Source organism: Agelaius phoeniceus, chromosome 18, assembly GCF_051311805.1.
Source record: "Agelaius phoeniceus isolate bAgePho1 chromosome 18, bAgePho1.hap1, whole genome shotgun sequence".
Lineage (NCBI taxonomy): Eukaryota > Metazoa > Chordata > Aves > Passeriformes > Icteridae > Agelaius > Agelaius phoeniceus.
The window spans coordinates 11,989,117-12,007,045 of NC_135282.1; the positions used below are offsets into that span (position 1 = coordinate 11,989,117).

The following is a 17,929-nucleotide window of genomic DNA, read 5'->3' on the forward strand; positions in this document are numbered from 1 at the left end:
CTCATCATGGTCTTGGCTTTGCTGTTGATTTGTGCTGAGAGTTCATGGAGGGATATTTTTTCTGTTGATGTTCTCCAGCAGATAAGCTGTTGTTAGAGTGCAATGACACTGTCCCTTTGATGCTAAGAATTTCCTTTTCTGTAAAGTTGTACAAAGCTGAAACCACATGATGTGCATCTGAGTAAGGGACGAAATTCCATGTTAGCTGCTGGTTCTGCCTTGCTCAGATGACATTGGGGGGACACACAAACAGGCAATAATGTGTAGACTTCAGCATGGGCCACTCCTTCTCAAATGCAGCCTGTTGCACATATTTTCTAAGGTTTTACTCCACCCACTTCTACCTTGTGTATTTATACATATTGGAATTCACACTTTTTGCTCTCAGACTTTAATTTAGAATTCCTACTTTGGGTAGGTTGAATCTCTTAACTCGTCCTGTGTAATGTCTTTTGCATTTATGGTGATTAGTGACTGTTCTTGTGTGCTGTTACTGTTTAGACTGTTCTGAGACCCCCTTTATCAGATGTGCAGTTCCATAATATCTCACAGATATCCTTTAGTCAGATTTGTGCTCAGGGCAGGAAATCTCACAGCATCAGGTCATTTAGCCATTTAACTATGCATGTGTGAGATACATATCCAAAGCTGTGCTAAGCTTTCCTTAGTACAGATCCATGTTTTTTGTGTCCAGCTGAGTGAAGTTCATGGATACATTTTTAAAGTTTTTGTATCTGCCTCAATTAGTATTTGAACATATCTCACCTGTCAGCTGATGTCTCTGTGCATGCAGTGTTCCTGAATTACTGTCCCCTTTGTCCCTGTGCCCTCCCACATATATCTGAGCCATTCCTTTTGCTGTTTCATCCCTTGACTTCCCTGTCCCCCTCACTGTGTCCCCCAGGACGCAGCTCCTGCTCCACTGAGCACAGGCCAAGGCTGCCCTGTGCTCCACATGGCTGTTCCACTTCATTGGCACTGCAATGTTCCACAGGGCATGCTTGGCTTCCTGGGGAGCATCCTGGGGGAAGGCTTTCCTAAATGGCACCTAATGAATAACTGAGACACAGCAGTGACTCACTGGGGAGTCTGGCAGCAGTGCTACACAGGCCCACTCTGCTCTTCTTTCCTCAGATTTCAGGGATTCTTGTAATGGAATGGTGTTTCCAGAATGATTGGTAGAGAAGAGAGAATTCTGTTTTGCAAAAAGTTGATATTTCTTATCTATATTGATAAGAAATATGAACTGATTTCTTCTCTATGTCTTAGCTGTCTCCAGAGGACTGGTAGTTTTTAATCATATTACCTGTATATGGATCACTACAAAGTTATTGAGTTTTCTGACTTTAGGACACTTCATGTTTTGTACATGCATAATTCTATTTATGCAGTTCTATTTAATGAGATGGCTGAAGTGTCACCCAGTACTAAAGACAGGAATAATGAAAAACCCCAATCATAGAAGGTTCTGCACACCAATAACTTTTTCTAGTCAACTCCCCCTGAAGAGATCATGATGTGGGGAAAGAAATGTTTGTGGAGGCCAGAATTTTATTACAAGGCAATCTGCCATTTTTATTATGGTTACCATTTGCAATTAAAAATAAGCAGCAATTAAGATGAACAATTGAATTCTCCATTTGAATAACCTTGTTTGAGTTGAAGTAAATATGCCAGTCAAAGCAACAGCAGAGGTAAAACCACTTATTTTACTGTGCAAGTCTAGAGTTTGGACTTTAAATTGTATTAAGGCTTCACAGTAAGCCTTAGCTTTGTTCATGTTCTTCCTCATGATATTGCTTTCCTCCTTCAACCATGTGAACCTCTCATTAATAGTGAGGAACACACAGAATGTTAGAACCTTCTAAAGAAAAGAACAGTCCCATGGGCCTGTGTATTTCAAAAAAAGTTTCTGATTCAATCCATTCCAGTCTGAGGAGGTTCTTCTGGAGTAAACAGGTTCCAGGTAGGCAACAGTCACAGGAAGAAAGCAGCAGTTCAGCTGCTGTGGGATTCCCAGCCCTTGAGATATCTGTGGGAATTCTGCTCCTGGAGGAGGAGCTGCAGGCTTGGGGTGAGGCAGTGATGGCAGGAAAGCAGAGTTTCTGAAATGGCTGTGGGTGCTGGGCTCAGGGAGGCTGGACTCTCTCCATCACTCCTTTTAGCTCCATTGCTGCTAAAGGCAATGAGGAATGGTTGAAGGCTGTCAAACAAGACACTGCACAAGGACAACATGGCACTGTGCATGGGAACCTGGCAAAGTTTGGTTATTCAGTTGAATCTAGAGAAACAAAGAATTTATCTCCTATTCCACTAAATTTTTTCTTTAATCTCGTATGGATTGAACACTAGCCAGAGATAGCAAGCCAAGAACTTCACTGTTCCCATTTCAGCACTGTAAAAACATACTCAGAAATCATAGAGAGAGAGAGGATCACAGGTCTGTCTTTTCTCTGTGGTCAGCAGAGTGTTTATAAATTCTACATGTGGACTTTCAGTGTGTATTAGTTGCTCTGTTAAGAGGAGATTTACACATCAGCACATTAAACCAAAATGCTCCTGATTCACACAAGTCTGTCCTGTTAATATCAGCCCTTATCACTTTTCAGAGCTGCCCAGAGTGGAGTGCTTGAAAAAGAAGCTGGTTTGGCAAAATGGGAACCTTGTAAGAGACAAATAGGAAAGCTGACAGTCCATTTGGAGCAACTTGTTAGTCAGAAAATGGCAAATGTCTTTTTTTTCCTACTTTTTTACAAAAACCTGATCCCCCCTCATGGTCACTCAAAGCCTGGTGCAGAAGGTATAATCCTCTGTGACATGATTTGGAGCTGCTGGAATGTGCTTGTTTTTAAAGTTCAGCTTATTGAATTCTTCTGTGATTTCCATGATTGATTTCCCTTTTGTTTCTGGAAGGAATAGGTGGATAATCATCCCTGAAGTGAAAAGTACCACCATAAAGATGAGGAAGCAGAAGTGCTTCAGTCTTTCCTGCAGGGAAGAACAAAGTGAGAAAGAAAGCAGGATTAGCATATCTGTGCTTTAGTCACTTTCTTGGCACATTTTTTATATTTGGATCCCACAATGTCTCAAGTTTTAGCTTTTACCTGTTTCAGATCCTGTATTAGTGTATAACTCTGAACTGATACAGGGGGTTAGTTGGCTCTCCTCACATTTTGGGCAGACAGAACAATCCTTCCAGGCCTGAGAACCCAGGTCACCAACACAGCCTCAGGCCCAAAAAGTGTAAACAAAAGGGAATGGGGTGGAGGAAACCGAGGGAATGTGACTTCATTACCTGAAGTGTAATTGGACAATTAACCTCTGATATGCAGATAGACTGTCACTGTCATATTTCTGAAAATATTGCCCAGGATTTTCTCCTGGCAAGCTGAGAAGCCTCAGAGAGGAATGAAAATAAGAATTATCTGATTGCTGCTCCTGTGTTTGCTGCTTTGGAATGTGGCTAGGACATTGTTTACCAACAGGTGAATGTTTGATTGGTTCCATGTGAATTGTTTTAACTTAATGGCCAATCACAGCCAGCAGTGTCAGACTTTCTGAGTCAGTCATGGGTTTTTATTACTCATTCTTGTTAAGCCTTCTGATGTCTCCTTTTTCTTTCTTTAGTATAGCATTCATGATATGACACGATATAATATGACATGATATGATATGATATGATAATATATCAGCCTTCTGAGAACATAGATTCTCATCTCTAACCTCATCCTGGGGACCCTCAAAAAGACCACAATACACCAAAGTTAAATCAGTCTGAGAAACCTGTGATGATTGTCCACCTTGGCTGTAGCCTCTGTGAGACTTTTGCACTGCCCAAGGTGTATCCTTTGAAGGCCTTTAATAAATACCTTCTTATACCTTCTTTATTCTTTTAGCTCTGTCTAGCCTCTGTTCCAGGTAGCCACTCCAAGGCATCACCCAAAGTATTTTGAATTTGATAAGGAATTGTTTCCATTGATAAATATTTCAGTCTGAATCAGTACCTTGGGCAAATCAGGGCCCTTTGGTTGCAGAAGTGGGCATGGGAGATGTGAAAAATGCCTATTTTATGATTGGCTTTTAGCAAATACTAAAATGAATATTATATGTGTTAAATTTCTTAAGTAGTGTGTTAAATACAGTTTTAGGTTATAACAAAATGTTAAAATAGAAACTCTGCTATGTAAGATACTTTCTTAAAGAGAGGACTTGCACTGAGACAGCAGCCCCAGGACACCTGAATCCTTCAGAGAAAAAGAATTGCTCCTTTCCTCTTTTTAGCAAAATTCAAACCTGATGGTATTGAATTTTATGTCCAATGAATAACTGGACCCACAGTGTTTAATGGATTGCTCCAATTTCAGGAGAAATGAAGTTCTGCCTGCCTCACTTGGGCAGAATGATGCTGTCAGCATTCAGAGGGAGCAGCTGACACTGCCCAGACAGAATCCTGTGTTTGAATGGAATTTATGCATCATGGATGAGGTGTATGAATATGCAACAGGCTGTTGCTTTTAAGGGTGAATCCTCTGTTAACCTGGGTCCTTTTTCAGGCTTATTTTGCCCAGAAAGAGGTACCTGGACTGTCCATAACTCTTTGTTCTTATTGTCTCGTATTGTCCTAAATCCCAATTGTCCAAATTATTATTACTCTAATTATATTACCATTTTTATAACCATTTAATTACTATTAAATTGTAAAACTTTAACCCCAAGTGATTGGCGTTTTTCACCAAGGGAGGGCAGGTGCCAAGAGCGCTGCAGGCTGAGGCAGCGCCGCCGCCGCCGCCGGAGCTCCCGCACTCACCACGATGAACGGGAAGGTGCTGCCGATCACAAACACCCCCAGCCAGTTCAGGACGGCGCTGATCACAAAGGCAGGGGGCCTGCAGGACAGCTTGAAAATTTCAACCCTGGTGGAAACCGTGGCACCACCTGGAAAGAAAGAAGAACAAGAATTGTTTCTTGTTTGATGTGTTTGGAGCCCACGTTTGGATTAGTGCTCCTGTCACACAGTCAGCTAATAGATGCTGCTATAATGGGCTGCCATGAATTGTGCAGTGGCATTGAGTATGCTGCTCTTTTTTACAAAAGAAAATGTTTGTGGCATCTAACAAACTGCTAGATATCAGTTTATGAAAGTGGTAAAATGTCACTTGTGCACCAGGGTCGGGGCAGGAACAGACGAGAGGCAGGATCATAGCAAGGCAGAGAAGGTTTTATTCAAAAGAACCACACGTTTGGTTTTTTTATATAGATTCTATTCTATTGGCTAACTAACAGAAACGTCTTTCTCATGCACTGTCTTTGAGAGGAACAGAAAAATAAAGTGGAAAAACAGCACTTGCAAATTGTTTATAGTCAACAAGTGATCACATCTTTCCAGCTCCCTAAAATTTCTCACAAGCCGCTGTGAGAAACACTTGTCATTTCTCTTTCTCTGTCCCATGGCATCCAGAGTAAAATACTCAAATAAATTTAATGAACTGCTAGGCATCAGTTTATGAAATTGGTAAAATACTCAAATAAATTTAATAAACTGCTAGGCATCAGTTTATGAAATTGGTAAAATACTCAAATAAATTTAATAAACTGCTAGGCATCAGTTTATGAAAGTGGTAAAATACTCAAATAAATTTAATAAACTGCTAGGCATCAGTTTATGAAATTGGTAAAATACTCAAATAAATTTTAGGGACATCCAAGAATTAAGTAGTCGACACTTGAGAAAGCCTGACATCATCTCATGAAAGAAGATGTGTCAGGATAGAATGACAATTATTATGGATAAAATGAATTTTCAGTGTGATTCTGCTGGATTGCCAATGAGTGAGCTTCTCAGATTCACTTCCTGGGCATTTCAGTTATGTTTTGAAGTCATAGGATTTCAAGTGTTTTGAGTTAGGGAAATAATTCAACCCTGACTTATGGGAAGGCAAATATTTAAAAAATTATTAACCTTTATAAAATAAAATTTAATGAGTTGCAGACAATAAATGCTAGGGAAAAAATTATTCCAAAATAGGTCTTCTGCACTGCTGTCTATGTGGGATAAGATGTAACATTATACAACACTGAATTTAAAAGAACTCTTGCTTTTCTTTTTTTTCTCTTTTTTTCTCTCTTTTTTTTTCCCCTACCATTTAAAAAAAAAATCTTTTACCCATCTGCTTTTGCTCTATTTTTGCTGTATTTTTCCAGTGTGCTCCTTTCCTCTTTTTAGCAAAACTCAAACCTGATGGTATTGAATTTTATGTCCAATGAATAACTGGACCCACAATGTTTAAATGACTGCAAGATTATGTGAAATTAATTTACTTATGCTAAATATTCTGCAATATAAGGCAGTAATTTCCTAACCCTATTAATAAGCTCACATGACTCAATTCCTTTATTTCCTTTGACTGAGAACTTACCTGGCCCAACAGCAAAGACAACTGTAAACAGGATAATGAGAGCAAGGCTGCAGTATGGCATCCAGAAGTACCAGTCCTGGGGAAAAAACCAGAACAAAATACTGGGAAAAAACCCATAACAAAATACTGGTACTAGCATTCCTAGGTGAGGAATGCTCCTGCTTTTCCAACACTGTCAAAAAAGAAATATTCAGTGTGTGGGCACTGAGAGCTGTGAGTGCTTTGCTCTGTGGGTGGAGCAGCTGAGATCTTTGTTAGGTGAGCAGACAGGGCAGAGCAGCTGCAAATCGAGGGAGGCTTCCATTAAATGAAGTCTGGAGAGTTCTTTTGCACCCTGTCCTTTCTTTTTGACCTCATAGTTCTTCCTCTGATCCTTAGGGATATGAGAAGATAAATCACATCTTTCTTAGCTTTTCTTAAGTTATGGATTTAAAAACTGGCACTGAAAAGCAATTTTTATAGATCTTAGTCAAGGAGAAATGAGACTCGATGCTTTAGGAAAAAAAGATTTCTCTCTCCTGTGTTTGAGAGCTTTCATGAAAGGAACAAAACCAGAAGTCTGCTGCCACCTTGCTTCCAGGTCAGTTTTGCAGTGTATCTGCAGAGTAGCTCTGGATGAGTACTGCTAACACAGGTGATTTGCTTCTGAAAAAGCAACAGCAATGACACTGAGGTGTCACTGTTTGAGAGGTGAACTGGTCTCCAGTCTGTGAACAGAGAGTGCCTTCCCACAATGATCTGTAGCAAAGTTCAGTTTCAAATTAACTGATGCCAAAGGTCTGGGGTTTTGCTGTTACTTGTTAAAACCAGCATGGGCAGAAAGGGCCATTTTCCTACAGGTGCCTTGTGGTCTGTGCTGGCTGGTGTTTGGTGTTTGCAATCTGACAAATCAGGAACCAGTGTCCCAGAGGTTTATGTGCTCCTTGCTAAGGTCATGGGATCCTGTTGAAAGGAAGGCAGGAGCACAGGAGCCTCTGGCTAAGAGAGAGTTTAATCCTACATATAGACAAGCTTGATCTAAGCCTCACTTTCCTTTCCCAGTAATGTGGTCCTGCCAGTGAGCTTTAGATCAGAAATAGAATAGAGCAATCTGCTGTGAGCAGCATTTCCTTACCTGCAGGGACAGAGTCACAGTGATGGCAGCTAGCAGTGAACCCATGATCCAGTAGCCTCCTCTTAGGAGCACTTTCCTGCCCAGCCTCTCGATGATGGAGCTCTGATGGACAGAAATCCCATCAGTGGCAGTGCCAGAGAGCAAAGTGTGCCCCACTCCCCTGGTAATGGGACTTACACAGACTACAGCAGCTACGAGTTCAGAGAGTCCAATAGAGAGGGTCATGTAGGAGGCCATTTTCTCATCAAAGCCAGCTGCTTGGAGGACTTCAAAAGTATAAAAATAAATCTGGAAAAAAAAAATCAAACAGTAAGAGAAGAAAAGAATTGATTTCTCATCCAAAGGTGTGTGACACTGCCCTAGATATGAGCTGCTGATCAGGGAGCATGCAGCTCAGCTTTGGAGTGAGCTGGAATTCTGTACTCTTTTTGGTGGTATTCACTCTATCAGCAGACAAAAATATTATAAAACGTTATATAATTAATTCATTAATGAATTTAATAAAATATAAAATGCTGGGATAATTGGATCTCCAGTTACTGCAATGCAATTAGGTTTGCAGACTCCTGATTTAGGTGCTTTCAGAAACAGCCAGGTATATCTTGTTCTCAGAGCCCATCCAAAACCATCACTGTAGGGCATTCCCAAGAAAGAAGAGTGTGGGTTATGGAGTCATGAGGGGTTAGCCAAACATCTTTTCAGGTATCTCTGCTAGTGTTTGGAGATATGCTGAGGTGATAAAGATTCCATTTAAGCTGTGTTAGATTCAGCTGTGTATTTCCTTTGCAGATGCTGCTGCAGCATGGTGTTAGAGGCAGGAGGGTCATGCAAAGCTGTGACCTCAGCAGGACCCCAGAAAAGCAGTGCTGTGAGGAAGAGCAGGGCTGCAGAAGCTGCAGAACAGGCAGCATGCTTGTTGTTAGCTTAAAGGGCAGAGTGAGCAGCCTTCCATCCCAACATCTCAGGGTGCTATGAGCCAGGGGACAAATAGCAGCAGTTGCAGTGAGCAGTCACATAAAACTACAGATTTGGCCAGTAGAGAGTGGGCTCATCCCCAGAGTGAGCTCTGGAGCTCTGCAGTGGCTCCCAAAGGTGGCTGCCCAGTGAGCCTGACTACAGAGAGAGGGAATGAGAGCTGGCCAGAGGGGTGTCACACACAGAGCCCAGCCCAGCCCTGTGGCTGCTGCTGTCCTGCAGAAGGGCTGGCAGACAGCAAGGCTTGGGCTGAGGGAGCTCCTGTGAGCTGTGATATCTTGGGACTTGAAGGGGGAAATGCACTCAACTGCATTGATGCCACAGAGCTGAATTGTGGCGGTCAGAGTAACTATCATGTACAGCTGCCAACGGAAAGCTGGTTCTTTCACTAGTTCCAGGACACTCAAGATCTTGGTGTTTTTCATTGTTGCTTTCTCTTTCATGATGTCATCAATCTCTGCTTGGTGTTGGCCTTCACCCCAAAGCTGCCTTATGGCTGTGAAGAAGGAGAGCGAGACCTGCCATGTTAATTCGTCTCTGTTTATGCCCTAAGGAGCTTTCTGAGCAGTGATACAAGAGTCTGACAGCCCAGTGTGCTGGGAGGCAGAGATGTCTTACAGAACGTTCCAGAGCCCTGATCCCCTCCTGCTCAGTGGGACAGAGGGGCCTAGTGGGGTCACAGGGGCTCCCTCCCTGCCCATGGGGCCACTGTTCTGCCTTCCTCCTTCTCTTAGGGTGTGAGCAACCAATAACCACAGCTAAGGGGTGCCCAGTGGAGCCCTGCAGTGCAAACAGCTATTTTTCATTTATTATTTAGCATTAATCATCAGGCTGACAGTGCAGGTGGTGTCAGACAAATGTGAAAGGTTTTGTAACACAGAGCTGTAGAGGGAAATAGTTTTGTGCTCTATGTGGGGACTACAACAATAATGGACTCAGTAGGTGCTCACAGAGCCATGTGGGAAATGAGCAGGGAGAAACTTTGTCCTATTTATTTCTTTCCATATGGGGAAAGCAAGCATCACAAAATGATTCTAAGTGAGGAACAGGAACCTGAAGCCCTCAGTTACCTTTTTTGCAGCCTTCCTGGTCTCCTTTCTGCATGAGGAGGTAGGGTGGGGACTCTGGGAAGAAGGGAAGTGTGAGCAGCTGGACCAGTGCTGGGAGGCCACAGGAGGCCATCAGCAGGGGCCACAGGGCCCGGCTGCCCAGCAGCTCCCTGGCAGGGAGAAAATGTGGGTTAGAGTTCATTGCATCTGCTTTGAGGAGAGAAAGGGAAGGATGGAAATACAGAGGGAGGAGCAAAAGGTGGAAGGCATCCAGAAATGAATTGGGTGGGTAATCAGTTGCATTATACCTTTGTCCTGAAATTTGCCCTATGGCTTTTCCCAATGTCCAAAAGAAAGAAGAAGTAGAGTTTGCAAATCCACGGAGCTTCCTAGGGGAAATTTCTCCAACATATTGGTGATGTAGAGGAACACAAAGACCTTGAGGTGAAGAGGGAGTTGTGGGAGAGAAGAAAGAAGACATAACCATTGGGAATCCAGTTCTATGCACTGGATGTAAATAATAAAGTATTACAGAATACAGCTGTCTCAGGCAAATAACTCCCATCTGAGACTTTCAGTCCTAGATTTTTTTAACTCTTTCTACAAAAGGATTGGTCCTCCTTGCAGAGTGCAGTTCCCTGATGTTAAGAAATGTACAGTTTTCATTCTGAAGTGTAGGTGTAGCCTCATCATAAGCTCTCCTGTGAGCCTTAGCAGGTTTTAATGAACACAGGGTATGCAAGTGCTGAATAATTAAGCACTTTTTAGCAGGATTTAATATGCTTGTAGTTAACCCACATAATCTCAACCTTTTCTGATATGCTTTTGAAGAGCTGTATGGCAGACTCATGGCAAATTATCATATATAGAGTCAATATTGATTTGTATGTGATTTAGATGGAGACATGAGTATTTCTTTTCTGCTATCCAGCAATAATTTTTATGATTTCAGGCAGAGTTGATGTTTCCAATTATATTTATTAACTCAGACATGCTAAATACTAGTCTGGGAACAGAAGCTTTTTCCTGATATGGTGGTCACAGCCTCTTTAATCTGTTTCAAATGCAATATGTTCTTCTCTTGGCTGTATGTGATGGCAAAGCAATCTCTTTTGATTGCAGTCTCTTTAACAAAAATCAGGGTTTTGAATGGGGCATGATAAAGGTTCTAGAACAGAGCAAGGCCCCTGTTGGTAAGCTGTTCTCAAATTACAACCATAGCTCTTCAACACCTCTCTTTGTCAGAGAAGCAATGTACAAAATCTGGTTGTTTGAAAAATAGGCATCAATTTCTAAGTGAATTCTTTAATAAGTTAAAAGAGGCATACCTGTGAATATGCAAACAATAGAAATGCAAGTTTTGTGTAGGGAAAAATACAAAAAATTACTGATAGCAGCACAGGATGTTTTTACTGCCTGTAGTTTACTTGCCAGGAGTGATTTTGCTTTATTAAGCCCAGATCTTTGAACTAACCCCAAGGACTTACTGCTTGGAATACTCCTCCTCAGGAAAATACTAGCTTTAAAGTGTATAAGTTTCAGTACTGCTAGCTAAATTTCAGAAAATATTATTCATATTTTTCTTCAGAAAATCCCTTGTTTCATGAGGTATCAAAACATTTCTGACTTCTCTGAATATTCATACACTTGGCAAAGCTGAATTTCATTTGGTATCAGTGAAACTGATAATAATTATGCTCTTTCTTGCAGAGCATTTTAGAAAATCTTCTTACAAAAGATCACTGACTTCCCCACTTTGTTTTCTTAGTGGAGGCTTCTTATTTACTTTGAAAAAAGATGTGAAATTTTGTGAGATTCAGCTGACCTGTGGGAGAAGTCACTCACCTGCACTCACTCCACACATGAAGCGTCCAATTAGAATCATCTCAAAGGACTGGGATATTTTACTGCAGCCCATGATGGATGCTGCCACTATCATCAGCACGTTGTTGCACAAGAGACATTTCTTTCTGTAAGTGCAAGAAAATGAGAAGATTTTTTGTGACTCAGAAGGGAAATAGCACTTAATGCCATGCAGGAAGTCTTGGCTGAAGTTGTCTTGATGGTTTTTTGAAATTACATATATGGTCCAGGACAAAATGGGTGCTTTGGACTCATGGTGTGCCTTGGCACGTGGCTGCACCTGGGAGTTTGGGAACAGCTCTGGGGTGTGTACAGAGAAAACTCTGAAAGCTTTTCTGCACTTGAACATCCACAGTGAAACACATTATTGCAGCACCAACAGGGATCTCAGCGCTTCTGTGCTTTGAGCAGCACTTTCCAGAGCCCATCCTGACTTCAGCCAGGTTCTGCCTTTCCCCATTGCTGAGATGAACCCAGGCATGGCTCAGGACATGGGCAGGAAGCAGGAGAATCAGCTGCCAGCACAGCTGAGCTGGCTCTGCCCCAGCCATCACTGAGTCTAAAATCCTGTCTCATTTATAACCCCAACCATCATTTCCTTAGGCTCAGATTCAGCTGACACATTGTCTTTGAGCATACATACTTGCCAAATTTGACAGTGAGGTATCTGCTTCCTGAGGAACCCAAGAGACCTCCTATCCCAAAGATGGACACAGTGAAGGACCACAGGAACAGGAGGTTGTCCTGCTGGATGGGGTGGCCATAGCGCTCCAGCCAAGTCTCATTAATGAAAGCCTTAACGTGCTGAGACAGAAAAAATAAAATCATTACAGTGTCTGTGACAGCAGTGCAGGTATTTTAGCATATTTACAAAATAATTGTGTTGCTTCAGCTGAAGTTACTATTTCACATAGGTTTGAAAGTGGGCAGTAGCTATCAGATGTAGCATAATAGGGTGTGCTATGCTCATTCTGCCATTAAAGTTCCATCTTTGGGATTTTTATCCTTGAAATCTGAGGAAGCAAGGCATGGATTGGTAAAGAATAGTGTAAAAGTACTACAAAATCCTGCAAATAAGTTATGGGTTTTCTTCCACATACCTGCCAAGAATGCCACATTACACAGAGCCTGTTCAGTGCAATTCCTAAATACTTTTTCACTCAGAACTTAGTGCTCTGAAGCCAGAAAATAATGCTTTTCCACTAAGGTGATTTCTACAAAATAATGATGTCTTCCCTCTAGACTTCAGTGCCCTTAATGGAAGTTTTCCCTGTGATCAGTGGAGAGAAGCAGACTTTTCCTAGAGCATGGCTCACTTGTTCTATTTTTCTGTGAGGATGGATAACCATAAAAATATCAACAGAAACCACTGAAGAAGGCACATGTGCTGTAAGGTTTTAGGGGAGACAGATGCCACCCTAGTTAGTGTGTGTCTTCTGAGGAACAGAACTTCTATTAACAAGTTGCAGATCTCTCTTTTCTTCTGCTTGCAACACTCTGACATGCCCTGCTCCTCATGACAGCATAGCACAGCAAATGGGAAATAAGAGGAGAATACTGTGATCATGAGAGCATAGCACAGCAAATGGGAAATGGGAGGAGAATATTGTGATCATGAGAGCATAGCACAGCAAATGGGAAATAAGAGGAGAATACTGTGATCAAACCCTTTCTGAATGCCAGAGCAGCAGTGGAGACCCAGTGCTCATTAACACAGTGCCAGGTGCAGCTTTGCCTACCTGAGACATGTAGGTGATGGTAGAAATTTGAAAGCCAATTTGGAATGTGCCACCAATGCCCAGGACAGTGATCATTCGAAAGAGCCCCTGGTACTGAACCTGCAGAGGGAGAACAAAATCTTCTTCAGGTTGTACCCACATCAGGCTGTTCTCAAACTCATTCTCCAGAAACATCTCATTTGTTCAGGGGATTTTCAGGTAGCAGTGTTCCCTCTGCTTGCCCTGGTGTGACATGTACATCCTCCTGTGATTTCCCTACATCCAGCTCAAGGAAGTGCAGCTTCCACACACATCATTGTCAAGGCACCATGGCTTCTAGATCCACTCCTGTTCCCTGCCTCTCAAAACCTCTGCTGCCATGTCTTGCACTAAATAATTAGATGTATTTTAAAAAGCACTTTTTTTTAACCAGGTAAGTAAAGCAAATTATATTTCTAGATAAGCAAGTATTTTCTAGTCCAGGAAAACATTTAAAACACATTGTGACCATGTTCACAGGGGTCTGAGGATGAGGGAAGAGACGAGGATCTGACTCCATGTTTCAGAAGGCTTGATTTATTATTTTATGATATAAATTATATTAAAGGTATACTAAAAGAATAGAAGAAATTATTTCAGAGAATCTGAAATGACAGAGAATCCGAGCCAGCTGACTGTGATTGGCTATTAATTAGAAACAACTCTATGAGACTAATCACAGATCTACTTGTTGCATTCCACAGATAATACTTGTTGCAGATAATACTTGTTGCATTCCACAGATCTCCTTGTTGCAGTCACAGATAACCATTGCTTACATTTTGTTCTTGAAGCTTTTCAGCTTCTCAAGAGGAAAAATCCTAAAAAAAGGATTTTTCATAAAAGATGTCTGTGACAACACATTATTATATGGATAAAACTATGGTAAAGATGGATGGCAGAGCATATGAAGTGCTCTAATACCTCCAAATAGTGAGCAGAACCACTTCCAAGGTGCTGTAGTGAGCAGGAGCCTTGTTCTTACCCAGACACCAATTTTCTTTTCTTTGAAGCCCCAGTAGCACACAGAAATGTCCCAGATGTAAATACCCCACCAAGTACTCACCAGGTTTGAAAGGAAACCAGTCATCTCTGCCTGAGGGCTGGCTGTCCAGCTTGTGGTGTGTCCTTGTCATCACAGGCTTGTGTCTCTCTGCCTCCTGCCTGCTGCTACAGCACTGGGCATTTGGCTTCAGGCATCAGAGTTAAATTTTCACTATTTCATCTTCACTCACTTATATTTACTTCAACTGGCCAAAGTTAACACTGACAGATTAAGTATTTCAGGAAATAATTACATCTAGTCCAGTCTCCAGGGGGAAAGTTTCAAAGCAGAGAAAATTAGCACTGGGGACCAGTGAGGGCTTTGGGAAGGGAAACAAGAAGAATTCAGGCAAAACAATCCAAATAATTTTCCAGGAGCAGTAAAATGCATTATTTCTATGATATAGACTAGTGTGTACATTTGTTACAGTCTGCAGAAAGCAAAAAGCAGCTGGTACAAGGTTTAGCTACTGTTATTTATTAATAAGTAAAGTATGTAATTCTTTGGTAAAGTAAATATGATAATTAGAAGACAAATAGGCAAATTTCAGAGGCTAATTTTGCTGCTCTGGCCTTATGAATCAGTTAGACTGTGCTGAGGAAGGGTATTTGTTGTCTGGTGTTTATGGGGATGGAGAAAAAGCAGTAAGAGACTCATGAAAGTTGTCAGAAAAGAGAAATATGCCCTAACAAATTGGGATAGAACCACCAGCATCTTCCTCCCTCAGGTTTCAGCTCTGACACAGAAAAGCTCCAAAATCAGTGTTGCAGGCAGTGAAAAATCCCCTTTGATTCCCAGAGGCTCCTTTCTTGTGAGGCAAAGCTCCAACTGCAGCTCTGTGCAGCTTGCACTGGATCCAGCACTGGCAAAAAGAGGAGTTTGCTGTGCCTGGGGCTTCCCTGTATGGGTGATGCCCTGTGCAATTCTTGCCTTCAAAGCCTTTGCTCATTCTCCTCATGCCAGGGCACTGCCCTGGTGGGGGCACTTGGGGCAGTGGCACTGAGGGCCCCAGGAAATGCTCAAGCTCACCCTCAGGACTTGTGAAGTCAGGTTATAAAACACAGATTGTAATTATTTACAGAGGGGCTCACTGTAAATCCTGTGAGTCTAAATAAATGAGAAAAAAGTGCATGTTAATATTAAAACCTTGCTTACTTGTGTAACTCCAAGTATTGTCTGTATAAGTGCATAGCAAATGCTGTTTATCCTGGCTGGCAGTAGTGGTTAGAATGATTTGGCATTTTCTGTATTTTCTCTTGAACACTGACATTGTAATTACCTGCAGATCTCTTGGCTATTGTTTCAAGATGTCAGTGTTTCCTTTTCATGGTGGATTTTTTCTCAAATTGCAGTGAGGTGTAGGGAGGCTATGTCCTAAGGATTCACCCCTTGACAATCATTACTGAGGACCTCAAATAGCAGCAAATCCCACCAGCTCACAGTGAAATTTCTCTTACATTTTGAGGGATTTCTGCTCATTCTGAGCCATGGTGCTATTTCACCTTATTAACAATTTTAGGAGCTTACTTCTTGGATTTTTGTGAAATCAATGAAATTCACCATTTCTGTTGGAAATATCACTATATTCTTGAAAAAGCTGCTACACTGGAACTTGTGCAGAATTTAATGTTTAAATAATTATTTCTGACTTAAGGAGATCTTGTAATTTATTTTTTTTTAATAGAGCTGTAAGAAATACTTGCTGTGAAATGGACAAACACACAAGCCCCACCTCCATGAGGTGTGTCAAACAAACAGTTCTGTGTAAAAGCTGAACATCAGGCTTGGTTCTAAGCCAGCTCCAGGCACACTGGACTCATTGTGGATGCCTGAAGCCATCTGCAGTTTCATTTCACACCTAGAGAAACTCAGTGGTTTCTTTTAGATTTGATTTGGGTTTGGTGTAATCCAAAACTCAAAACAAAACTCTGAAGAACAAAATCACAGGGACTGGAACTAAAGAAGATGTTTAGGTACCAAACAAGTTCTCAGTGAAATCTAAGAGTTTAACATGGCACATATTTTATGTTACAATGAATTGTTGATTGCTGACTGCTCTCACATTTTCAAGGTCACATGAGAGTGACTCTCACTTGAGAAGATTCCACTTGTGTCTGTGAAAAAATATTGGTATCTTTTCCCATAATAGAAAACAATAATTTGCCTTTGTCTTGCAGTCTGCAAGCATCGAGGTCTTTTATGGCCTAATAAAAGGTCATAAAGTCTTTCTGCTGATCACTTGGTGTAGGTGGTACTTCCTCAAGGGAAGTATTTCCTGTAAGGGAATGAGGTCTCCTAAAATCTAACATGCCAAATTCATCCTTATTTTCATAAAAAAGTTTTTCTTTGTCTCTGGAATGAAGAGGAAGATGAAAATGTTGAGCTGATGAGGATCTCAGCAAAGATGAGGAAGAAGAAAGAGATGAGGTTTTCCTGGAAATAAATCAGAGAAAGAAAATTTTATTTTATTTTTGTGCTCCTCCTTTTACAGCATTTTGAACATGATGACAAGATGATGACAATGAAGGCAAAGTTTAACTTCATGAAACCCAGTTTGTTTGGTCACTGTGACATGATACACTCCAGTCTTTAGGTGTGAAACAGCAATAGAAATAAAATAGTTAAAATTTTCTTCTTCCTTAAAGGCAAGACAGGTAGGATGAGTAGTCAAAATAATTTGAGATGTCTCTTGCAGATGTATGAGAGAAAGGCCTTGGGCTAGGATTAAAACAACTCACAAACATTAATATTGGCAGGTTAATCATCAGTTCTCTGGTTTATCAGTAACTGCAAGAGATGCAGCAAGAGTGAGCACTGGGAAGAGCAGGGCCCCTGAGCTCTGGCACTTTGTTTTGCTGTGCTTTGGGAGGATGAGTGCTGGAGAGGGAGAGGCCATGAGGCAAAGCAGGAGCCCAGCAAAGCAACCTGGATTCTTGCAGGAGACACTGGAGCTGTACCAGAGGCTGCCACTTCACAAGAAGGGCCAGAGGCACCAAGGCAGCTTTTCAAACCAGCCTTGGTGCTGGGTGACAGGGGTGAGCTGTCCCTCTGCACTGCTCCAGCTCAGAGCAGCTCCTGCAAAAGGACCAGCAAGGAGTGAAATCAGAGAGGAGCAGCTGAGAGATGAAAGTGGAGTTACTGCAGAACAGCACACCACGGCTCTGGTACAGTGCCAATGGTGAGCACTGATCCCAAGGGATGGTTTTCCATCTGTCTATTGAGTTAGGAACTTTATGGCTTTAATTTGTGCTCAGCACAGGTCAGAGGCACTGCCACCTGCAACTGCATCTCACTGTGCAACCTGGGAGTCTGGGAAAGAGCAGCATGAAGAGAAATGTTACATTTGTGATCCATTTGGCCTCAGGCTGTCCTTGTCTCTCACAGGAGACACAGGACTTAGAGATTCCCCTGGATAACAGTGCTGGGAAAGAGCAGCATGAAGAGAAATGTTACATTTGTGATCCATTTGGCCTCAGGCTGTCCTTGTCTCTCACAGGAGACACAGGAATTAGAGATTCCCCTGGATAACACCTGGGCAGGCTGGGAAAGAGCAGCATGAAGAGAAATGTTACATTTGTGATCCATTTGGCCTCAGGCTGTCCTTGTCTCTCACAGGAGACACAGGATCAGAGATTCCCCTGGATAACAGTGCTGGGGGAGCTGCAAGCTGCACTGTCAGAGAGGGCATAGGGAAGAGGGCATGGCAGCAA

The 17,929-nt window shown here is 41.9% G+C and overlaps 1 protein-coding gene across 1 annotated transcript; it reads right to left on the reverse strand.

The window, feature by feature from the left end:
- Window positions 1-1,755: 1,755 nt before the first annotated feature.
- Window positions 1,756-14,447, reverse strand: LOC129128405 (solute carrier family 2, facilitated glucose transporter member 11-like). The gene is made up of 12 exons (XM_054645694.2): window positions 14,241-14,447; window positions 13,157-13,255; window positions 12,061-12,221; window positions 11,400-11,524; window positions 9,863-9,992; window positions 9,576-9,724; window positions 8,814-9,001; window positions 7,708-7,818; window positions 7,531-7,632; window positions 6,417-6,492; window positions 4,808-4,935; window positions 1,756-2,988 (listed from the first exon to the last, which is right to left on the reverse strand). The coding sequence occupies exons 1-12, from the start codon at window positions 14,262-14,264 to the stop codon at window positions 2,782-2,784; spliced, it is 1,500 nt and encodes a 499-aa protein (XP_054501669.2). The 5' UTR covers window positions 14,265-14,447; the 3' UTR covers window positions 1,756-2,781.
- Between the last annotated feature and the right edge of the window lie 3,482 nt (window positions 14,448-17,929).